Source organism: Megalobrama amblycephala, linkage group LG7 (genome assembly GCF_018812025.1).
Source record: "Megalobrama amblycephala isolate DHTTF-2021 linkage group LG7, ASM1881202v1, whole genome shotgun sequence".
In the NCBI taxonomy this organism is placed as follows: Eukaryota; Metazoa; Chordata; class Actinopteri; order Cypriniformes; family Xenocyprididae; genus Megalobrama; species Megalobrama amblycephala.
The window spans coordinates 5,047,561-5,073,343 of NC_063050.1; the positions used below are offsets into that span (position 1 = coordinate 5,047,561).

At 40.0% G+C, this 25,783-nt stretch overlaps 1 protein-coding gene across 1 annotated transcript; it reads left to right on the forward strand.

The window, feature by feature from the left end:
• The first annotated feature begins 3,555 nt into the window (after positions 1-3,555).
• LOC125271145 (microfibril-associated glycoprotein 4-like) lies at positions 3,556-11,177 on the forward strand. Its single transcript, XM_048195133.1, has 6 exons — positions 3,556-3,676; positions 3,777-3,826; positions 3,925-4,134; positions 4,215-4,311; positions 4,394-4,561; positions 11,014-11,177. Exons 1-6 carry the CDS (start codon positions 3,571-3,573, stop codon positions 11,163-11,165), a joined length of 783 nt encoding a protein of 260 aa, XP_048051090.1. The 5' UTR covers positions 3,556-3,570; the 3' UTR covers positions 11,166-11,177.
• The last annotated feature ends 14,606 nt before the right edge of the window (positions 11,178-25,783 follow it).

Here is a 25,783-nt window from a genome sequence, read left to right on the forward strand (position 1 = left end):
TGCTGTCTCTCAGGTGGTAGGCCCTTATCTTTGCGTAGATAAGTTATGTAGGTTTTTGCTAGGCCCCACTTCCTAGAACTTTCATGCTAAGGGAAATGAATTCCTCTGAGCCACTTGATATCAGTATTTATCAGGTTTGATTGGACGATGCTAGTTTTTAGCCTTTCGTCTTCTAGGCTTAGAACAGATTTGAGGATCTGTATGGGAATGTTTTTTCTTTTAAATAGCATGTATTTCAAAGTTTTATGTTACTTTGAGTTCTAGATTTTTGCCCTACATATATATATGTGAGCTTACGTATGCTGCCACAGGTTAGTACCTGTTCTCTTAATAGTAGGCCCCTTTCTGCTGTAAAGCGGCCTCTATTTGAGAGGATGGTGACTACATATTCCCCAGTTAAGAGGTGTATTTGTGTCACTGAGTGCATCACCTGTTGGATTGCATACTCAGGGTAGTTAGAACCACTTTTTGAGGAAAGTTGGTATCTATTTTAGCTCCCTGGTGATCTGTTAACGGTTATATTGCATATAACTCGGATTGTAGGCTTTATGATATTTAGCCTCCTTCTTGTTAGCAGTTGTTTTCTACAATGCTGATTAACTGATCATGGTTTGCTCACATATGTACACTACCACAGGCCCTGCCATGTGTTTGTTTGAGTTAGTAGGCCTTATAGCCTCCCTTAGACCACGTTGGCTTTGTTTGGTTCCCTTTAGTCACATGTTTAGGGTACATTGCCTGTTGGAATGTTTTGATATTACACTGCTTCAGGCCCTGTAGCATGTTTGTTTGAGGTAGTAGGCTTAATTAGCCTCCCTTAGACCATGTTGGTTGTATTGGTTCCCCTTAGTCACAAGAACTTAGGATACTTTGCCTGTTTGGAAAGTGTAGCCTAGCACAGGTAGCAGTTGGCTTCCCATAGTTAGTGGGTTAGAGCTGGTTCCCTGTAAGCTTGGTTCCCTGGAAATTCACGAGCTGAAGCCATATGTCACTGAATCGGCAGGCCACTTCAGGCCTCCTTTTTAGTTTGCACGTTGGCACAGATTGTGTTTTTCTGTGCGGCTCTGGATGAGATGTCAGTAGTGAAACCTTACTGAGGTTTGGTTTAACCTATTGTTGCCTCTGAGTCGATGATTCTAGTTGAGCTAAGAGCCACCTAGCGCTTAGGTTGGATCTTTGTGCTCCTGGAAACGGCCACGAGACTTACGCCGTGTGTCCTGAAGGATGCTAAGCCTGCGGGCCGCCTTTTTTGGATACACTAGTGTTTGTTTAGGTGTATTTCTCTCTGAGAACTATTTCTATACACTTTCGTTGGCCAGGGGCCCAAGTGGTAGATTCAACCCCCTCTTTTGCGGGCTGTTTACCAGGCTTGGGACCTAAACACTGCCACGAGCTGATGCCACGTGTCTGTTGAGGTTATAGGCCTTCCAGGCCTTCCAGGCCTTCCTTAATACGTGTTGGCGTACGCTGTACTCCTCTTGCTTAAAGAGTAAAAGGTGCTTTTACTGAGTACACTGCTCGTCGGATTGTGTTGGGTGGATTATCATAAGAGCACTGTGCAGCTTTCTATTGCTGCCATGGAAGTTGTCTGTCTGCCGCCGGCTTAGACAGATGTTCAGAATGGCTTTACCAGAAACAGGCCTCTTTCTGAAGTTTACTTCTGTCTTTATGTATATAGAACTGTCGTCATGTTGTAGCCCCTCTCGGGCCTCCATGAGTATGTGCTCTTGGCATAGTCTACCTGTTAGGTGAGCTCTGCGCTTCCCCTTGGGGTTTGTAATAGTGCTCAGCTCCCTAAGCTGATTATGATGGTTCGGCCTTGATCAGGCCCTGTCTTAAGGGTCAGCCCCAGGCTGGTTTGTGCTCCCCTTTTCAGGGTTTTCAGCGCACAGCCTCCTCAGTGCGTTAATTAAGCACTGGGTAGATCCTAGGTTGAGCGGATTATCTCCCCTCGATATGAGGGTTCATAGCACTCAGCTGAGTTCTGCTCTCCAGGATGCCCGTCTCTACGCGTGGGTCTGAGCTGGTTTCTGCCTTTCTGCAGTCACTCTTACCTACTATCTTCCTGAAGAATGCGTTTTAGAGGCTCTGTATTCAGACAGGGTTGGCCTGAACTGAGTCTGTTCCCTGAGAAGACCAGGTCGGCCTCCCTGGTGGCAATGAGGGTGACCCTGTTCCCCTCGTGAGTGATGGCCGAGGTTCCCTTTGGTTCCTTGGCCACATTCCCTTAAAGGGACCACTTTTCCTACAAGAAAATTGGGTTCTAGACGCCTTAGCGTTTTCTCTAGGCTCTATTTGTAGAAGAGAAAGATAGAAGCCTTTGGGAAGTTCAGCTTGGGCTGTTGGCCAAAGGGAATGCTGTCACTGACAGCCTGGTGTGACCCGAGGGGGAGTTGCTGGGCAGTTTGAGAACTGCTTTGAGGCCTTTGCCTCAGCCATATTTTTGGCAGGCACTCCCCTCCAGCATGGCGGCGTGGGTATATCGTTCCCCAATGCGTTCTGTCAAACGCAGAGTGGAGTTCCCTTTCGAAAGGGAACGTCTCAGGTTACGTATGTAACCATGGTTCCCTGAGAACAGGGAACGAGACTCTGCGTTCCTTTGCCATGCTTCAGGTTGCCTGCCTTCAGAACAGTCCCTCAAGACGATAAAGATAGAGACTGTCTCTCCAGGCGCTCCCTTTATACATCCGGGTCGCGCCGTATGACGTCATAGGCTGTCGCCGGCCAATAGGAATTGGAGTTGTTGGATAGTGCTTTCGACACCTGGGTCACGTGACGTTTCCCCCAATGCGTTCTGTCAAACGCAGAGTCTCGTTCCCTGTTATCAGGGAACCATGGTTACATACGTAACCTGAGACGTTTTCCCATGTTGCTTTGCGTAATTCACAATCATTGATCAACTGATCACAATCACCTGATTTTCGCTGCAATTTCCACCCAGTCCCAGAATCTTTACAGTATTAAACTTAAAAATTGTCAGTTGTGCTTTCAATTAGAATTACAGCTTCAGTTTCTACTATAAAGCTGAACAGAAGAAATGAATGGAGAAAACTTTTCCAGAAAGTTCGCTTTGCTATTATACAAATAGCTGTTGATGCTTTTAAGCAGTGGTTGCCCAAAAACATTGATATGATTGGCTTTGTCCAATCACATTGTACCTTTTTTCAATGGGATAACTACATGTTGTTGTTTTGGTTTATTTTTGACAGATTATTCTTCTGTCTAAGATAAGGCAGGCTGTGCAATTGTATATTCAAAACTTTCGAAATTTGGCACTCAAATAATCCAATTGCTGCATGTTTATCCTCTTTAGGCTTGTTTGGGTTAAATTCAGTCTGTTTATCTGTGATCTATTATTTGGGGTTTTGTTTGTGTTTTGAGTATTAATGGAAAGCTGGTAAATAAGTTATCTGTGAGAGTTGTGAGAGACAAATAAGATTATTGGTTATTAAATGGACAGTATTTAGGGATGTTCTTCTGTGCATACCTTTGTTTTACAAATCATTATTAGGAACTGGAAATTTCCATGCTTACCCATGTTGGATGATTCTTAAACTTGCAAAAAAAAAAATGTTTTGCCAAAGTTGCTTCAAACGGACTTTGACAGTGAGGAGGAGCTTGAACATCAGATATTTAAAGGAGAGTTTGTCTCGTCTACAACTGGAAAACACAAACGGTGAGTTACTGGCTTGTTCTCCAAAGCTTGTCTGGACATTCAGAAGTTTATATTTTATACAAATGGTCTGAGTAAAGAATTCTTTCTTCTTTTTTTAAAGAAACAAACATCTCTGCTGTGATCTACAGAGGACAGGTTGAGAAGATGGCAGTAAGTTCATCTGTTTCCTTTTTTGTCAGTCAGATACCTTGACATGGTTTTTATCTTCATTTCAGACTGATGTTCACTTCTTTCTCTCTCTTGTGCAGATGTTTTTGTTGTTGGTGGCTCTTATCCCTGTTATAATGGGATGTGAGTGTGATCGTGATGTAGACAAGCCGATCAACTGTTCTGACCTTTATAAAGCAGGACAAACAGTCAGTGGGATTTACTCCATCTATCCAGCAGGTGGCGCTCCTGTCTGGGTTTACTGTGACATGATCTCAGATGGGAAAGATGAAGACAACGGAGGATGGACGGTATGAATGTGACTGTAGATCATTAAACACACATCAGAACATACATTATGAATCATATCTTCTATATAAACCCATCACAGGTGTTTCAGAGGAGAATGGACGGCAGTATTAATTTCTATCAGCCGTGGAATCAGTACAAGAGAGGATTTGGGAATGTGGAGAGCGAATACTGGCTGGGTAAGATCTCACAGTGAGTGTCCGTTTGTGTGGATGATCATGTGTTTGGTTGAACATGTTCTTCATGTGTGTGTGTGAACAGGGCTGGAGAACATGCACCAGCTGACACGTAACAGGAAGTACATGCTGAGAGTGGATCTGGAGGACTTTGAAGGAAGGAAAGGTTTTGCTCTATACTCATCCTTCTCTGTGGATTGTGAATGTGCAGGATATCAGCTGAGTGTTTCAGGATTCACTGATGGAGGAGCAGGTAAGACACTTTCATACTTTCACACTTGAAGACAATTGTTCATCCACTATTAAATGTTTTTTTAATTTCACTTCATTAAATATAATGTTACTGTCGTCACTGATAATAATAATAATAATAATTCTTTACATTTATGTAGCGCTTTTCTGGGCACTCAAAGCGCTTTACATATTGAAAGGGGGAATCTCCTCAACCACCATCAATGTGCAGCATCCACCTGGATGATGCAACGGCAGCCATATTGTGCCAGAACGCCCACCACACACCAGCTTATTGGTGGAGAGGAGACAGAGTGATGAAGCCAATCAGTGTATGGGGATGATTAGGAGGCCATGATGGACAGAGGTGGCCAGGATGTCGGGTTACACCCCTACGCTTTTTGAAGGACATCCTGGGATTTTTAACGACCACAGGGAGTTAGGACCTCGGTTTAACGTCTCATCCGAAGGATGGTGCTTTTTGACAGTATAGTGTCCCCATCACTACAGGGAGTGCAGAATTATTAGGCAAGTTGATTTTCTGATCATATTTTTTTTCCAAGCACATTTTACCAATTCCAATCCACATCAATCTTAATAACTACTATTAATATTGTTTTTAATCATTTATAAGTGATATATAATTGTTCATGAAGGCTGGAAATGAAAAATGCTTTATATTCAGGTGTGCAGAATTATTAGGCAGGTTTTCTTTTACAGGAAAAATGAGCCAAAAAAGAGATTTAACTCTGACTGAAAAGTCAAAAATTATTAAATATTCATGAGAAGGACGCAATACTAATGCAATACTAGAAATTGCAAAGTTAAAGCATGACCAAGGGACAGCAAAATGCTCATTGGGTCAGCGGGGTCATACAAAAACAAGTGGAGAAGAAAAGACACATGTTAACTGCAAAATAATTAAGAATTAAGGTGAAGAATTAAGTGTGAAACCATCAGGAACCCTTTAGTCTCCAGCGCCACCAATTTTTTGCCAGATTTTGGAAGATAAATTCTTCAAACAGTGGTACAAGAGGATGTGGTGCTGGTCCTTCAGGAGTCATTCTCAAGCAGTCTGTCTATAAGGCCTATAAAAACTCAGTCTTCATGTATTTTATAACACTTCAGCTTGTGATTCTTATTAAGAGTGGGTCATTTTTTAGGTTTCTTTACCTAACACAAGTCTCTGAGATCCTGACACCTTGCACTTCTGGAGACTCCAGGTAGGTTGCAGTTCTGGAAAATGGTGGCGCTGGAGACTAAAGGGTTCCTGATGGTTTCACACTTAATTATTGACCTTAATTCTTAATTATTTTGCAGTTAACACGTCTTTTCTTTTCCACTTGTTTTTGTATGACCCCGCTGACCCAATGAGCATTTTGCTGTCCCTTGGTCATGCTTTAACTTTGCAATTTCTAGTATTGCATTAGTATTGCGTCCTTCTCATAAGTATTTAATAACTTTTGACTTTTCAGTCTGAGTTAAATCTCTTTTTTGGCTCATTTTGCCTGTAAAAGAAAACCTGCCTAATAATTCTGCACACCTGAATATAAGGCATTTTTCATTTCCATCCTTCATGAACAATTATATATCACTTATAAATGATTAAAAACAATATTAATAGTAGTTATTAAGATTGATGTGGACTGGAATTGGTAAAATGTGCTTGGAAAAAAAATATGATCAGAAAATCAACTTGCCTAATAATTCTGCACTCCCTGTAGTGATGGGGTGTTAGGACCTACACAGACCACAGGGTGAGCGCCCCCTGCTGGCCTCACTAACACCTCTTCCAGCAGCAACCTAGTTTTCCCAGGAGGTCTCCCATCCAGGTACTAACCAGGCTTAGCCCTGCTTAGCTTCAGTGGGCAACCAGTCTTGGGCTACAGGGTGATATGGCTGCTGATGCACCTCTGTTCATAATGGTCAGAAGTTGACCACTTTTGACAAAGACCAAGACCCCTCTGAGAAGAACTGTGCCAACCTGTATCTCGGGGCATTTTGGTACGCAGCCTGTCACTACACAAACCCCAACGGTGTGTATTTATGGGGAGAAGATGATACTCATTACGCAATTGGTGTTGTTTGGTCAACCTGGAAGAATTATGCTGTCAGTATGAAATCCATCAGCATGAAGATCAAACGTGTCTTAGAAACATTACAGTGCTTCTGAAGGGGAAACATTGGACTTTTTATTTCATTTGATGACATGGTAGCACTTTATTTTACAGTACGTGTACTTTCCTGGTACATATATAGTAATTATGTTGTACATACAGGTAAAAGAGTGGTAACACAAGGCACTTACCTGACATGTATGTACATGGGAACTAATAAGAAACACTGCTGTACTTTCCAATGGTACATACATGGTAACTACTTTGTACCTATAGACAAGTGTCGGGTAATAACAGGTGCCTACTTATAGTGTCCGTATATGGTAACTAACAGACACATTACTGTACTTACTAATGGTATGTATGGTGAATATTTTGTACTTACAGACAAGTGTGGGTAACAACAGGCACTTATGTGTGGTAACTAGTAAGACACATTACTGTACTTACTAGTGGTATATACATGGTAACTATGTTGTACTCACAGACAAGTGTGTGAAACAAATGTGCTTACCAAAATGATACACTGCAGTAACTATACAGCACTTCATAGTGTTAATACTTATCAAGTAGTCCTTTTAAGCAAGGCTTTTGACACATGACAACTGAGTATACCAAGTACAGTAGTGTTACTGATCTGTATGTATGTCATCAAAATACCCCTATTAAGTGAATTATTGTCCTGTAAAGATTAGGCAAGTTGAACCGCAAAAGTATATCATCCAGTACTCAAGAAGTATCTTGTACCATGCTTATACCTCACCCTAAGTAATGTGTAACTTACACATTAACTAACTGGTATATTCACTAGTACGTTCATAATAAGTACATGGAAATAGGACTGTAAAATAAAGTGAACCCTTGTACATAAACCTTACATAGGAATTACCAGCTCTTACCAGGTGTAACTTACGCATTAACTAACTGGTATATTCACTAGTACGTTCATAATAAGTAGTTGGAAATAGGACTGTAAAATAAATTGAGCCCTTGTACATAAACCTTACATAGGAATTACCGTGATCTCATGAGAATACATGTGTATTTTTACATAAAATTTGGTTTAACCACACGTACGTTTTCATACACACAAAAACATACATTACGTATTAACAGCAATAATAAATCATGTAACGTAAAGTTTGAATGTAAATGAATTCCCCTGTAATAAAATCATGGGATTAATGTTTTAAATTTGTTGTATATATTCAATTGTCATATCAATACATGTTTTCAGTCACATTTTTTGAATACAGTTTACTCATCTACTTAATATGAAATAACATTTCTATTCGTGACTTGTAATATTTAGTTTGTCTGCTCAGCTCTGCTGTGAGACACAGAAGATGTTTTCTCCTATGCAGCAACTGAATACAATCATAAGATACATCAAAACACAACATATATTCACAAATCGCACCCATTTTATTTGTTTGCTGTACTCCATATCTTTAGAATCCATATGTTTGTGAGGAACAGATCCAAATTCAGCCCTTTATCCATCAATCTTCATCTTCATTCTCAGCAGCGACGTCACAGTCAAAGCTCGCGCTCGTTATAATTTAAATTTGAAAGGAGCGCCACCCTCGAGAAGCGTTACGACATGGTTTACGGCACTGATATCAAACGCTCATTGGCTCTCACCCATAGCTCTCACCTGCTTCGTTACAGATTGCGACATGCCGTGTTTCAGTGGATTGACATTTGAATAAGTGCGCGCCTTCACGTAGAGAAGCTGGATTCATCATATTCTGCTCTGTAAAAAACTATTATTTACCGCCAGAGAGGACTGCGACTGCAATTCATCATCATTTGAACTACTTTTGGTACAACATTTTCGCAATAAATAAATTGTTGTGATTACGCTTGTTTGTCTGTCATTCTTTTATTTAAAACAGTATGGAGTTTTAATAAATGTTTATGGGTTACTTTAAAGGTAGGTGTAGGATTAGCAGCTCAAAATATCGTTTTGATGTTATATTTTTAATAAAATTATCATTTTCATTTACAAAAATGTACGTTTTGTGTCTTTGAAAGCTATGTATGCTCTTACCAGGTGTAACTTACACATTAACTGGTATACTGGTAATTAACTGGTATAGTCACTAGTACGTTCATAATAAGTACATGGAAATAGGACTGTAAAATAAAGTGAACCCTTGTACATAAACATTACAAAGGAATTACCAGCTCTTACCAGGTGTAACTTACACATTAACTAACTGGTATATTCACTAGTACGTTCATAATAAGTACATGGAAATAGGACTGTAAAATAAAGTGAACCCTTGTACATAAACATTACAAAGGAATTACCAGCTCTTACCAGGTGTAACTTACACATTAACTAACTGGTATATTCACTAGTACGTTCATAATAAGTACATGGAAATAGGACTGTAAAATAAAGTGCATCCTTGTACATAAACATTACATAGGAATTACCAGCTCTTTAACCTTTGCAATAATAAGCTTAAGCATTTTAAACAATTAGTAAGTACAGTAATGTGTCTTACAAGTTACCATAAATAAGTGCTTGTTATTACCCACACTTGTCTGTAAGTACAAAATATTTACCATGTACATACTATTAGTAAGTACAGTAATGTGTCTGTTAGTGACCATATACGGACACTATAAGTAAGCACCTGTTATTACCCAACATTTGTCTATAGGTACAAAGTAGTTACCATGTATGTACCATTGGAAAGTACAGCAGTGTTTCTTATTAGTTCCCATGTACATACATGTCAGGTAAGTACTTTGTGTTACCACTCTTTTACCTGTATGTACAACATAATTACTATATATGTACCAGGAAAGTACACGTACTGTAAAATAAAGTGCTACCGATGACATTTTAAGATTTTAAGATTAAGATTTTCTTTTCTCTTTTCATTGTGTAACTGAGCAATCTTTGAAATATATGTTGGCTGTTGGTGTAACGTGATTTATTTTGTTAATTTCTATTGTTACTATTTAGATGATGCTTCTCTTCAAAAACCTTCAGTAAACTTCTACTATGAACGCCCTTTTCTTTAAATAAAACCTATTTAAAGCTAGACTTATTTGACATTTGATTTTGTTTAAAATGACATCACGTCTGTTCATTCAGTCTATGCCTATGAACAGCAGTCTAATATTACAGTCTTGACCCTCCCAGAGGGTTGGACAAACTCTTAAAATAAAGACTGCTGTTTTTGTCTTGTAGACAGTGATGTCCTCAAATTTCTGGATCCTCATTTCGTAGGAAACCTTTGCTCCCCTGCTGCTCTTGTGGCTCTGATTGCCATTCTGTCATCAGATTTGAACTGTACTTCATGAACCTCAGAATTCAACCATGGCTTACAGGTTGTGTCAGGGATTTGCCTTCATAATGACACTTAAAGGTGAACTGCTGTGCCACTAATGACATTAAACAGAATTGCATTTAGTTTGTTTGAGAGGCTCAAATTGCCTGGACATAATAACACCCAATTGACTAATGGCTTTATTTTGGGGAACTTTCGGTTAGTCTCCGACCAATGGCATAAGGGAAAAGTGTCTTTATTGATGACACTCAATGAATTGTTAAAAACGCTTCTGATGGTGAACAGGCTGTTTAATTGTGAAAGCATATGTAATGGAGGCCAGCTTGTAAGAGCTGTGTGAGTAAACCTCACTCCCCTGGCCTCAAGAGATGTGTTAGAGACTGTGGTCTTTAGCGTCCTTGTTAGTGTGCCCACCTCCCATGCCAGAAACGCTCATTTGAATCCCACTCGGAGCAGTGCGAGTAGAACTGGAGGGGTTACACATACAGTAGGCCTAATTATTATTAAAAAATAGAAAGTCTTATTTATATAACACATTTCTTTTTTTCAATGTGTTTGACAAAAATAGGCATAAAGATACACCATGAACAAAACAATGAAGCAAAGTTAAAAGGGTATAATTCACCAATGGGAAGATGGTCTTTTAGTAACATTTTGGTGTCTGTGCAGTAGAAAAGGTGAAAAAACTTAAACTGACCTGTAGTTTTAACAAAAGCCCTGGAGCTGGCAGAAAATGACGTTTTGCACCACCCAACAGACTTTTGGATGATGAAATCAAAACAAACTGCACAATAAAACACTTTGAACAATCAACACGTACCATTGGTTGCACAGTTCACTTGGCAAGGTTTGCACCACTTCCTCATTCCCTTCTCTCTTTCCTCACCACTAGATCACCTGAAGTTCACCTAAATATGCAACATATGTAATGTTCTGTGTGAATTAAAGTGATTTAATTCACATCTCATGTTTGCTGTCATTTGAGTGTTTTAGTGGTTTTACAGTTTTAAAAATCTTTGAATTCAAAAAAGTACTCTGCTTCATAGGAGCAGGGAATTGGCAGACATTTTGGATCTTTCGTAAATGTGAATACAGCTGCTGGAGGATTTTTCCAAGATTGCTACAAATGGACTTTGATACGCAGAGGAGGAGCTTGAAAATCAGATATTCAAGACGTGTTTGTGTCATCAAAGACTGAAGAATACAAACGGTGAGTTACTGTTTTATTCTCCAGCATTTAACATAGACAGTCTGGGCATTCATGTTCTTACAATTTTTAACATATTTTTAGATCAAAAACCAATCTCTGCAGCTGTGACCCTACTGAGGAGAGATTGAGAACATGGCAGTATGTTTATTGGTTTCTTTCATTGTATCAGTCAAATTTTTGGGACGATTCCACCTTCGTTTCAGTGTGATGTTCATCTCTTTCTCTATGTCTCTTGTAGATGATGGTGTTTTTGGTGGCTCTTCTCCCTGGTGTATTGGGCAGTGACTGTACATTAATGCCATTCGACTGTTCTGATGTCTACAACTCAGGAGAAACAGTCAGTGGGATTTACTCCATCTATCCAGCAGGTGATGTTCCTGTCTGGGTTTACTGTCACATGATCTCAGATGGGAAAGATGAAGACAACGGAGGATGGATGGTACGAATGTGACTGTAGATCATTAAACAGTGTAAATTTCTATCGGCCGTGGAATCAGTATAAGAGAGGATTTGGGAATGTGGAGAGTGAATACTGGCTGGGTAAGATCTGTCTGTTTTTGTTGTCTGAGTTTCTCAATCCACCACGGTTTTCAGTATTTTGTATCACACTGTGAAGTCTAAAGACTTCAGTATTTTTAAGCTGTTTTGAACATTGTAATCAGTAGGTAAGATTTTAAAACAGTTTCAACGCAAAATCAATATTTCATGTCAACATTTATGTGGTGATAAGCCATGTAATCAGTGGTATGACTCTTAAATGTCTGTCTTGGCTCAAAGCTGCTTGTTAAGAACGTTTTTTTCTTTGCGGAAGCTTTTCAAGTGCACTGTTAGACATTGCTGTAGAAAAATCGCCAAAATCTGACAGTGACAAACCATTTTCCATTAAAATAGTAATATACTGTAGAAATACAGTAATATTTGTCATCTTCGAGAAAATAGCCTACAGGAATATACTGTGAGTTAACATCGCTCAAAGTTGACACTCAGAGGCTGTGTTCTAAATCACACCCTATACCCTCATTCACTATTCCCTACATTAGTTCACTAATATAGTTCACTTGACAGAGTGAATGAAAAGAAGTGAGTAAATTCAGACACTGATGAACACCTGATAAGCAGAATCACTTAACTAGTCACCTTAAAAACTTAAATACAATATCAAGTAACGTTCTCTTTATTAACAATCTGGTTAAAAAAAAAGTTCAGTTCCAAGTGAAGCACACATGAAGTGATCAACATGGTGTAAATGTAAAACAATTTGTTAAATATCTTTGCAGAAATATGCCTGAAATATGAAGACAAATGTTGTACAAACTTATCTTAAACACATGCTACTCAGAAATAATATAAGAAAATGCTAAATATTTCTTAGCCAAAAATAGCCTATAACTGGGGTTATTTATTGCTATTATTAACAGCAAATGCTTAGTAAAAACAGAAAACAACAGCAGCTTTCAGCCTGTCACCATCATGCAAACATGAAATACCAAACAGGTTTACAGGTTTTTGCATTTCATTGCACTATTTGTCCTATTGTTTTTATGTTTGGCGGATATGTTTAGGTGTTGTACTTGTCTCGTGTCTTTTGCAGCGTCTCACCCATGAAACGGCATTGTAAAAACACGGCGGTCAAGTTAAAAAATAAAAAAGCTCAACTTGTGTTTAATAACTTTGCCTTTTTTTCTCATTCCACTGCCTGCGTCTCATTTTTATAACACAGTAACTGATTTCTGAATGAACAGCCGCTTAAGAACAGTGATGTGTTCTACGTTCAGAGCATCACATGAGAGCGGTTAATCAGGCGCGATCATGAGGTCAGATCATTTTATTCTCCTAATACGATTATCATTGCTGTATTGTCAACATGTTTAATTGAACGCTTGCTAACATTTTTATTCAAAATCGCGATTTCTCGATTCCATAAATAATAAAATCGAGGCAAAACAAAAATTTGAATTAATCAAAAAAATTGGAAAAACCGCCCAGCCCTAGTGTGAAACCAGTTTACAAATCAGTTTGACATTATTCCTTTTGTCACAGAGACGAGCTCTGTGGTTCCCTCCTCTGGCTATCGGAGGGAGCCGTCACCAGAATACTAACACACACTCTTACACTTACACTACATTTCCCACAAGCCCATACCTTGGACTGATTACACCGCCAGCTGTAACCCATAACCCATAACCCGGACTATAAAAGACTGCCATACACCTCAGTGCATTGCAAAGTCTTGTTTTGCCTAGGTGGACATTTCTGAGCGTTTATATCCTGTTTGATTGCCTGTTGCTGACTAGGTTTGTTCCTGTTTCTCGACCCTTGCTGCCTGCCCTTTGATCCTTCCCTGGTTACTGTTCTGTGAGTTTTATCTGCCCGTCCTGACACATTGCCTGTTATTTGACTACGATTCTGCCTGCCTCTGTCACTTCTGTTTGCCCCTGTCTGACCCAGCCTGTACGACCACTCTGTTTATAATAAAGCATGCAAATGGATCCCAGTCTAAGTGATGATTTGTTACAGAAGACTTCGCCAAACCCAGATCCAGCTGCTTTCTCTCACCTGTGTGCCACCATGTCTGCTTAGGCCAGTCAGCTGGCCGCTCACCAGCACCAGCTCAACTGTCTCACAAGTCTCACGGAGGAACTGGTGAAAGCACTCCAGGGCTTGCAGCTCACCGCTCCCGCAGCGTCTCCACCGCCCGCCACAACCACCATTACATACGCGATAGGGACGTCGCCACCAACTAATCCCCGCCTCTCTCTGCCTGAAAAATTCAACGGAGACCCAGCAAAGTGCAAGGGATTCATTCTCCAGTGTTCCCTCTTCATCAATCAGCAGCCTGCCCTGTTTAGTACTGATGCCGGTAAGTTCGCTCTAATTTGTTCAATGTTTACGGGGAGAGCGCTAGACTGGATTACAGCGGTATGGGGAGATGATGGATCTGCTTTCCCTTCGTATGAGTATTTCTTGCAGAGATTCAGGGAGGTGTTCGATCATCCTGGTGATGGCAAGGGGGCCAGCGATCGCCTCATAGAACTCACTCAAGGTCGGAGAATGGCGGCTGAGTATGCTTTGGCTTTCCGTACACTTGCTGCACAGACCAACTGGGTGAGTGACATGCTCAAAGTATGTTTCAGAAGAGGACTGTCTCATGAATTACAAACTGAACTTGCCTGCCGAGATGAAGGGAAAAGTCTGGAACAGTTTATTGAACTCGCCATTCATGTCGATAACCTCATTCGTTCCTCCAGCAGCTGACCCTGAGTCCAGTGAACCCATGCAAATCAACACTTACCGTCTGTCTGAGGAAGAGAGAGGTCGCCGCATAGTCCATCGTCTGTGTCTGTACTGTGGCAGCCCTGGTCATATGAGAAACAACTGCCCGGTGCGTTCTCGCCCTGAAACCCCATGTTCGGTGAGTGATTCCAAACCCCATTACTCCTCAGATATGTGTGTTTCTGTGCCCATCAAACTGGTGTTTAATGGCGTTCATCTGGAAACCTCTGCGTTACTGGGTTCCGGGGCTGCGGGAAACTTCATATCCCAAAGCTATGCTGATCAGCAGAAAATCCCATTAATCGAATGTCTCTCTTCTCTCACAGTGGAAGCCATAGACGGGTGCTCTCTGGGCTCAGGAAGCATAAACACCATTACACAACCTCTAACCATGCAGATTGGCATCTTTCACACAGAACGCATCCAATTTCATGTCCTGCCTACATCCACCTCCTCTATCATTCTGGGGTTACCGTGGCTCCGCACTCATAACCCACACATCTGTTGGAGAGAAGGTCAAATCATCCACTGGAACAAACACTGCCTATCCAAGTGTCTGCCTCAATCACCTCCCTTATGTATCAGAACCATCCAGGCCACCGAACCCACTGTAGTCACCACTGAACCCGCCACAGAGACTCCCTCTGGCTTACAACTCCCCAGCGAATACCAAGATCTGGCAGTAGCCTTCAGCATGGTACGTGCGTCTCAATTACCTCCTCACCGTCCTCACGACTGTGCCATAGATCTAATTCCAGGAACATCACCGCCCAAGGGTAGCATCTTCCCGTTATCTCAACCTGAATCTGAGTCTATGAAGAAGTATATCGAGGAGGACCTGGCCAAGGGTTTTATACGACCATCTACTTCACCTGCATCTGGTTATACTCTCTCAAAGGCAAGGTAATCCATCTAAACTCTACCCTTGTGCATATCATTCCAGGAAGCTCACATCTGCAGAATGCAACTACGATGTCGGGGATCGGAAACTACTGGCCATAAAAAACGCCTTCGAGGAGTGGCACCACTGGCTTGAGGGGGCTACACATCCTTTCATTGTCTTGACTGACCACAAAAACTTAGAGTACCTACAAACTGCCAAGAGACTCAACTCACATCAAGCCCACTGGTTCCTGTTCTTCTCTCGATTTCACTTCACTGTCACCTACCATCCTGGATCCAAAAACGTCAAAGCAGATGCTCTGTCACGGCAATTCGAAGGTGAGAACCAAATTCAAAGCCATGATACCGTAATACCTGCCTCTCTTGTTGTTGCACCTATACAGTGGGATATTATGACGGAACTGGAACAGGCCAATGCTGGAAACGAGACACCTCCTGACTGTCCCCCAGAGAGAACCTTTGTGCCCATGGACTTCCGCAACCGCATCCTGGAGATGGTACACAATTCCCCCTCTTCTGGTCATCCGGGTATAGCAACCACTCAACTTCAGAATCGGTTCTGGAAGCCATCTCTTTCCAAGGATACAACTCACTTCGTCAATTCATGCCAAGTCTGCCAAAGAAATAAATCCTCACATCAAATCCCCACTGGCTTGCTGCAACCTCTACCACTTCCACAATGCCCCTGGTCCCACATCGCCGTGGACTTCGTCACGGACCTGCCTATCTCGAACGGATACACCACCATACTCACCGTGGTGGACCGGTTTTCCAAGGCATGCCGTCTCATTACCCTTGTCAAGCTACCCACGGCCATGCAAACCGCCGAACAACTTTGCAACTGGGTCTTCCATATATATGGTCTACCAGAGAACATTGTGTCTGACCGGGGCCCCCAATTCACCTCTCGCCCCTGGGCAGCATTCTGTCAAGCGCTCAACATCATTGTCAGCCTCACCTCCGGCTATCACCCACAATCCAACGGTCAAACAGAACGTCTAAACCAAGAACTCACCCACTTTCTCCGATCCTACTGCAATCAAAACCAAAACGACTGGTCCCGATACCTGCTGTGGGCCGAATACGCCCAGAATTCCCTGCGCAAGCCAGCCACCGGAGTAACCCCATTCCAGTGCATTCTTGGATTCTAACCGGCATTATTCCCATGGTCTGGAGGGCTCACCAACGTTCCCGCAGTCAATGACTGGATGAACCATAGCAAAGCCACTTGGGATAGAGCACACACCCACCTTCAACACGCTGTCTGCCGGCAGAAGGATCAAGCAGACCACCACTGCCGTCCGGCTCCTCCCTACCAGCCGGGTCAATGGCTATCCACACGGGACCTCCGTTTGAGGCTCCCCTGCTGCAAATTAAGTCCAAGGTACGTAGGCCCATATCAAATCACACATCAAATCACACCTGTTTCTTTTCGTCTTGCCCTACCTAATCATTTTGGCATTTCTCCTACATTCCATGTCTCACTGCTCAAGCCTGCCGATGGCCCCAGCGAGGAGGGGGAGGAGAGGTCAGGTGATCAGGGCCCCCCTGATCACCTGACCTCTCCTCCCCCTCCTCGCTGGGGCCATGTCCTCTGGTAGGCCATGTCCTCTGGTAGACCTGTCTTCAAAAGTGTTTTGGCTATTCAAAACACTTTTGAAGAAAATAAATACACGATTGAGACAATGTATGCATGTATTGACTGAATTTGCGTCTGAATAGCGCTCGCTCCGTGGGCGTGGCCTCATTAGCAGATAATGAGCTGAATCACAGACTTCTGACATGGCTCTTTTCATACAGATTATATAAACAGAGAATATTTGTTTTCGATTTGACTTACACGATTTAAAACCTGACATCTCAGCGTGTGATTAGTATTCACTAAGTTACAGTTCATTTTCTGAGAACTATCAGATTGGACTTCGTTCAGAGGGAGACGACAGATCACACATCATGTTAGTTTTCTTTATTTTACAAAAAGCACAACATTTAGTTTTTTACTCTGAGTGTACACAAATAAAAGAAGATATTCCACAGATTAAAATGGTGTATAGCTCTTAATTGTATGTGGGTCATTCCTGGTATGTGGTAACATTTTGGCTTCATAAGTGTTGGAAAAAAAGTTTCATGATTTTCACGTTTTTAGCATTCTACCAAAATAGTGACGTGTATTTATTAGGAATACATACTGGTCAAGCTAAGGGACTCAAAAAATAATATTTATAGGTAGTTTGTTCAGACACTGGCCATGAAGATATTCCACCCTGTTAGGGACATATACATAGTTATCACAACATGTTAATAATGTGAATGTTAAACAATAATGAGCTTTTCTTGGATAGTATATGTCCCTTTTGCCATCTTAGTATTTTTTATTCTTGAAACAATAACAAAACAATTATTGATGAATAGAATATGTCTTGATTATTAAGAACAGGTACTTTTTTGTGCCCATTTTTGCCAATTGGATGGCAAATAATATATATGTTATTAAAACATATATATGCTGTTAGTGCTCCTCACCTCACAAAATAAGACAAAAGTATGCCAAATATTTAACGTTGTTGTCAAATTATTATTTAAAATTACTTGTCTAACAGGGTGGAAAGGAGCGTAACAGGGTGGAACACCAGTGTTAACAGGTTCTAACAGTGGATGAACTTTCCGTCATTGTCCTGCATGGTTTGCCATCTTTAATGTGTGGAACTGCACCTATATAATATTGTTTCAACACAATAAAATAAAATAATAAAAATCCAGATTTCCTTTGGGAGAGGGACACAAAAATAGCTATGTGGTTTCTTATCACAATCAATCATGGTGGCAAAACAATTCTCTGCTCAGATGACTAGAGAATGCCCTTTTTTGAATAACAACAATATATTTTAAATATTTGTTTAATTGCATCTTTTTTTATAAATGAAGGCCAGTATCACAGATACTAATACTGGTACTGATGTTTCTATGAAAATAATGAAATTTATATTTTTTTACATTATATACATTCACATTACAGTATAACTGTGATCATTTCCAACATTTATTAGACTTTAAAAATAACTTTTAAGTTAAGAAAAATTGTTCTAAACAGTACCAAATTAGGGTCTTTGGCTTGTAACAATAGTAGAATCCTTTTTGGTGCTAAATAGAGCCCTTTTTTTCCAATAGTTCCAAAAATAACTGTGCAGTTTATTTTCATTATTCAGTATCTTTATATTATTATTACAATTTGAATGTTAAAATTTTAAGAAATAAATCATGTAATATATACATATGTATAGAATTTGCTATGTATATTAAATACTATTTATTCTATTAGAATTTCCACCCTGTTAAACCTAACAGGGTGGGACAAGTAGGATAACATTTCAAAAACTAAAAAAAAGTTAGGAGTGAGAGTTGAAGCTAACCTCAGCTTGTACAGTTGAATTCCAGAAGGAAAAAGAAATGATGTCACTTCTTGAAAATGGTCTCAATGAAATTGCAGTTGGTTTTGGAAGGCGAGAAAGTACATACTAACAGGGTGGAAGATGACTTCAGGGACACGGTAATTGAGGAAAATTCTAAAAAAACAAAACAAAAAAAAAAACTATATTTTCACATGATTTATGTGTATGATTAGAGGCAGTTTAGCCTAGTCTATAACATAATTTAAAAATATTTTGAGGTTTTTATCATTTCATGGTTTATATTTCTTGTGAAAGTTGATTACTTTTCACTGAAGACATGATAAAATTGAATGCATACATCAATAAAAAATACATAATAGTTTTTAAAAAGTCTATTAAATCTCTGCTTTAATGATAAAGAAGACATACATTTACAATTTAAGCCATTTCTTAAAAATATGTGACTCATTTTATAAATAATATGAGTAAATAAATCATTGAGACAGTAAAAGTCACTGCATAACAGGAATGACCCATGTGCAACATTGACGGAGTATTTTGAGTCTCTTTCACACTGGTAAGAAAAAAACCGCTGTGGTATCGCCGGCGATACCTCAGACCTCAGAGTGTTAATGTCTTTTATCTTCAGTTGAGTTCATCTCAGGCTGTGAATGAAGTCAGCTGTAGTTCTTGTGTTTCTCTTCAGTGATTCTGCTTGTTAATAGCAGGTGTTCATCACTAATGCTCAATCATCACTTAATTAATCACTTAATTATCTCATTAACTTTAACTCTGCTTCAGTGTTACTTTAACACTATATAGTTACTACATTTCCAAGGCTTTTCCAACTGTACAGCAGACCATGCGAGTGTTTAGCCGTCAGGTGGAGATGCGGGATTCGAGCCTGTCAAAAGGCAACTGTAACATGTAAGATCACGGAAACACCGGATGGATTTAACGTGCAGCTTTGACAAGCCAAGCAAGGTTTTTCAGGAAAACAGATTAAGATAAGGAATCGTGGGATAGATGTGTGTTATCTGCGGTTGAATGAATGAAGGCATGATGGAGAGGGAATGATTATCCAGTTCTCAGGATGATGTGAACTCCAGACTCGGTGAACACGGGGCCGCTCATGTCTCCGACCTTCAGCGCGAATGAGACGTCTTCAAAGGGCTTCTGCATTTGAAGACTCATCTGATCAACACACACCCTGTCTGTGAACCCTGTTGTCCGTCACCAGGTGGATCCCTCATTCAACATCTTGAGTATGTAGGTCATGACATCTTTAGTTCCTGCCAGTAATTGTTTTTTGATGGTTATTCATAATGGAAACACATGCATTTTCTCAAAGTCAATTGCCTTGCAGCTCTATATCAGACACTATATATCTTATCTTGGGATTATGTATATTACACTTGTCACTTGTGTTACCCTTGATTTTAATTTTTTCACCCTTGATTTTTTATTTTGTAGAAACTATGGAAACACCAAAGACGCTATAATATGTGTTTTGTAAGATAGATGAGCAACTGTTTGGATACATTAATCGACAGAAAACGAATCATTGTTATATACTGTTGCACAACACAGTATATTGTTTAAATCTCGGATATGCTTGATGGGAAGAAGAGGAAGTGGTCACCTGCAGCGTTATAAAAGCTCCACTGCTCTCAAACCGTGTGTTGCGCTTGTCTCTCTCAAAATTACATATTGTGCCTTTAAATGCAGAGGAAATATGGCATTTTATAATGCAACCGTATGATAAAATGCTTTCAGTTATTTTATTACATCAATCTACACTCACATAATGACAAAGAAAAAAACAGATTTGACTTTGCAAATGTGTTAAAAAGAAAAAGAACTGAAAAATCACCTAAATGTATGTATTCAGACACTTTGCTACGACATTTGAACGGTATCTCAGGTGCATCACATTACTCATCTTTGAGATGTTTCTACACAGATCTGTGGCAATTTCATCTGATTCAACATGATTTGGAAAGAGACACACCTGTCCATGTAAGATCTAAAAGCCAAAAAAAAGGCATATAAGAGGGAAAATAAAGTCATGAAGTGAAAGGAACTTCCTGCAGAGCTCAGAGACAGGATTGAGCCGAGGCACAGATCTGGGAAAGACTACAAAAAATTCTGCGGTTCACAAGAGCACAGTGGCTTCCATAAGTCTTAAAAAGGAAGAAGTTTGGGACAATCAGAACTCTTCCTGGTGCTCTGAAAATAGTTGTCCAACCTGACAAGAGGATCTCTAGAGAGAAATTGCAGAAAATCCCCAAATCCAGGAGTATAAAGCTTGTCACATCAAACTCAAAGAGACTCGAGGCTGTAATCACCGCCAAAGGTGCGTCAATGAAGTACTGATTTAAGGGTCTGAATACTTACGCAATGTGATATTTTAGTGCTTTCTCATAATGCTTTGTCATGTGAAATTTTAGCATAAGGCTGCAACATAACCAAATGTGAAAGAAATAAACGATTTGAACATGTTCAGAAGGCATTTTTTATATATTTATATATTAGTTTTTTTTTTTTTTTTAAATATCAGGTTGATCATAGATAAATATAAGACAATATGCTCTGTTTGTTTTCACAGAGTTTTGTTATCAGACAAAGACTGAACCAATATTTAATGTCCTGAATTTAAATACAAGTCACACAACTTCTAGTTTTTTGTGTGAACGTGATCACACATCCTCATAAAGCACTATTTGTCTGTTCTTTTTATAAGCAGTTTTTCACAGTTCATAAACATTTTATGAACTTTTCAGCCATAAAAATTATTTAAAATAGTCAAGAATCTATCTAGTCTATAAAACAGTAATGTTGTAATGTAAGTGAAAGTTCAGAGAGGATTTTCTCACCATGTTGAAGTTCTTAATTTATGTTTAAATGGATTTTCCCACATGATTCATTTAAATGTATAATGTTACACTGTTTAATACTAGTGCGAAAGATTTTCATAACTATTTTGTGATGTATTTGTCACTGGTGTCACAATCCTTGCCGATAACAACCAAACTTTCACACACCAAATTACGGAACTAACGTGCTGCCAGTTCCGTTTTTTCCGTAAGTGGAATAGGGAAGGCGTAGGACATACAGCGTAAGCGTTTTGAAGAATACAGAAAACGGAAGCATGTGTGAGGTGATCATTTGTGTTTATAAAGCATATACAGTTGTATTTTTTTTGAAAATGGCTGATGGTTTCTCTAGATAAGACTCTTATTCCTCGTCTGGTATCGTTTAAAGCTCTTTGAAGCTGCACTGAAACTGTAATTTTAGGTAACTATAAGGAGAAAAATCCTGGAATGTTTTCATCAAAAACCTTCATTTCTTTTCGACTGAAGAAAGAAAGAAAGACATGAACATCTTGGATGACATGGGGGTGAGTAAATATCAGGAAATTTTTATTTGAAAGTGAACTAATCCTTTAAAGTGACAGAAACTGAACTGCTGCTTTCTGCGTCATAAATGTTAATCAAACCACAAAAGACAAAGAGAAACATCACTTTTGTAGTTTTTTAGACAGATTAATTATGTTTAATTCATACAGTGAGACTATGTATTATTTTACACTATGTGTTATTACATACAGTATTATTTCACATTTGATTATTAAATTTTTGTACCTGAATACTGTTAGACTTACCTGGAAAATGTAAAGCACTATTTATTTAACTTGTATCTTTGTTCTATTATATTTATCTGTGCTTGTAAGTTGTTCATTAATTTTTATGTGTTTTCACTCAATTACAAAATTACCCCAATCATTTTTTAATATCGCAATATACTGTATATCGCAGAAAAAATAAATAAATATTGCAATGTAACTTTTTCCAGTATCGTGCAGCCCTAGTCTCTACCATGGTAATGTTTACAGTATCACATTGCACACATATTGCAATGTAAAGTGCTTTATTTATTTATTCTTCTGTATCTCTGATCAGTCTGACAGTCATTGACTTTCTTTTCCTTGTACACATCCTGCTCTATGTTTACAGATTTCAAACCCCTCTGTATCCGTATCTCTCTCTCTCTCTCTCACACATACACACACACTTTGAAAATTGTGGTTATCATCTAAGATAAACTGTTTATAATGTAAAAAAAAAAAAAAAATCATTACATTTGGTTATCCATATCGGAATTGCAAACAAGTTCTATAGAATCTATGCTTATAGAATCAATATCTAGAAATCTATAGATGTACCAAATGATTCATAGAGTTGCCAGTATATTACTGTTTTCCTACAGTTTGTTTCTGTAAAATGAATTTACAGTTCGTTAGTGTGAAAACGTGTTTCACTATGTGTGTTTATTCATCTTACACCTTTAACCCTTTTAACCCCACAGCAAAATTCCCAGTGTTTAATGAACACTTGTATGTGTCCACACTACAGATTGTTAGAGTAATACTGAAGCAGTGTTGAAGTTAATGAGATAAAGTGATTATTTAAAGGATTAGTCCACTTTTAAATAAACTTTTCCTGATAATTTACTCACCCCCATGTCATCCAAGATGTCCATGTCTTTCTTTTGTCAGTTGAAAAGAAATTAAGGTTTTTGATGAAAACAAAGAGAGCTAGAAGAGAGCTAGTTCAAGATGAGCATTTATGGCTAAAAAGCTTCATTTTTTTTCAGAAAATGAGTGATGATTTCACTAGATAAGACCCTTATTTCTCATCTGGGATCATGTAGAACAATTTGAAGCTGCAGTGAAACTAATTTTGACCTTCAACTGTTTGGTGCCCATTGAAGTCTACTATAAGGAGAATAATCCTGGAATGTTTTCATCAAAAACTTTAATTTCTTTTCGACTGAAGAAAGAAAGACATTGACATCTTGGATGACATGGGGGTGAGTAAATTATCAGGAAAAGTTTATTTAAAAGTGGACTAATCCTTTAAGTGACGATTGAAAAGTAGTTATGAACACCTGCTGTTAACAAGCAGAATCACTGAAGGAAAGACAAGCAGAAACGTCTCAGGTTACGTATGTAACCATGCTTCCCTGAGAACAGGGAACGAGACTCTGTGTTTACTGCTAACTCCCTGTTCTCAGGGAACCATGGTTACATACGTAACCTGAGACATTCCCTTTCGAAAGGGAACTCAACTCTGCGTTTGATCACGCTATAGGAAACGATATACCCACGCCGCCATGCTAAAGGAGGGTGCATGCCAAATGTCTGGACAAACGTCCGGCAGTTCCAGAGAAAAGCCGGGAGCAACTCTCCCCCAAGGCTGTCAGTGACAGCATTCCCTATGGCCAACAGCCGAAGCTAAGCCTAAAAGAGGCCTTCAGAAGAAAGCCTTCCAAGGCTACTCAAGGCGTCTGGGACCAGCAATCCGTGGAAAGTGGTCCATTAAAGGGAATGTGGCCAAGAAACCAAACGGAACACCGGCCAGTCACTAGAGGGGAACGAAGTCACCCCCAACGCCACCACGGAGGCCGTACTAATCTAGCGAAAGCCAAACATAGCCCTGGCCAACCCTGCCTGATATACATAATCTCCAAGGCGCAAACTCCAAAGAGGAGAGCAGATAAGAGCGACTGCGAAAGAGCAGTAAGCAACTCAAACCCATCCGCAGTGATGGGCATCCTGGAGAGCGGAACTCAGCTGAGCGCTATAAACCCTCGTATTGAGGAAAGAATAAACCACTCGTCCTAGGATCTACTCAGCTTCTGATTAAAGCGCTGAGGAGGCTGTGTGCTAGAAAAACCCCTGGTACAGGGGATCACAAACCAGCCTGGGGCTAGTCTGAACGGGAGACTTTATAGAAGTCTACAACCAATGACCAGCTTAGGGAGCTAAGCACAATTACACAGTCAACCCGAAGGGAAGTACAAAGCTCAACCTAACAGACAGACCATACCGTAGGCACAAAGTCATGGAGGCCGACCAGAAGGGGCCTACAACATAACTAAAGTTCTTATAAATGAACTAATATCACAACAAGAACCCAATTCATATGTTGGTATTCAGGATGGCCCATAAGGCCATTCGACTGAAAACATAGCATGCTGAGCACATGACCAACCATGTAATTAGGTAGCTGTGAGTGCCCACAAAACAGCCCGTCCAACACAATCCGACAAGCAGTGTACTCGGTAAAAGCACCCTTCTACTCTTTAAGCAAGAGGAGTACAACGTACGCCATCACGTGCCAAAGAAGGCTCCATGGGCCTATAATGTCAGCAGACACGTGGAATCAGCTTATGGCAGTGTTATCAAGCTCCAGACAGAACAAACCGACTACAGAGGAGGTTAATGAGTCAGCCGGAGCCCTGGCCAGCCAGCAACATAAAATTCCTTTTACTGTCTTCAGTAAAGAATGTCAAAGAAACGCAAAAGGTATATGCCAGCATGTTCCCAAAGGAGGCCCCGAAGGCCTACCTGTTACACACGCCGTCAGCTAGCGGCCACTAAGAGATGGGCATCCCGGAGAGCAGAACTCAGCTAAGCGCTATAAACCCTCGTATTGAGGGGAGTATAATCCGCTCATCCTAGGATCTACTCAGTGGCTTATAAAGCACTGAGTAGGCTGTGCGCTAGAAATACCCCAGTAAAGGGAGCACAAACCAGCCTAAGGGCCGGTCTCGGCTTGAAACTTAATTTAAGTCTACAACCAATGACCAGCTTAGGGAGCTAAGCACAATTACACAGTCAACCCAGAGGGAAGTACAAAGCTCAACCTAACAGACAGACCGTACTGTGGGCACATAGTCATGGAGGCCGGAACAAAGGGCCTACAACATAACTAGAGTTCTTTTATAATGAACTAAGCATTCCACAGAAACTCAACACATGAGGAGATATTCCGGGATGGCCTGTAAGGCCAAGCACCTGAAACATAGCATGCTGGAAGCATGACCACCAAGTAATTAAGTAGCTGCGAGTGCCAACGAAACAGCCCGTCCAACACAATCCAATGAGCAGTGTACTCAGTAAAAGCACCTTTCTACTCTTTAACCCCTTTACGTTCAAGGATCGGCGACGGCACCATGTGTGACATTGTTTACATT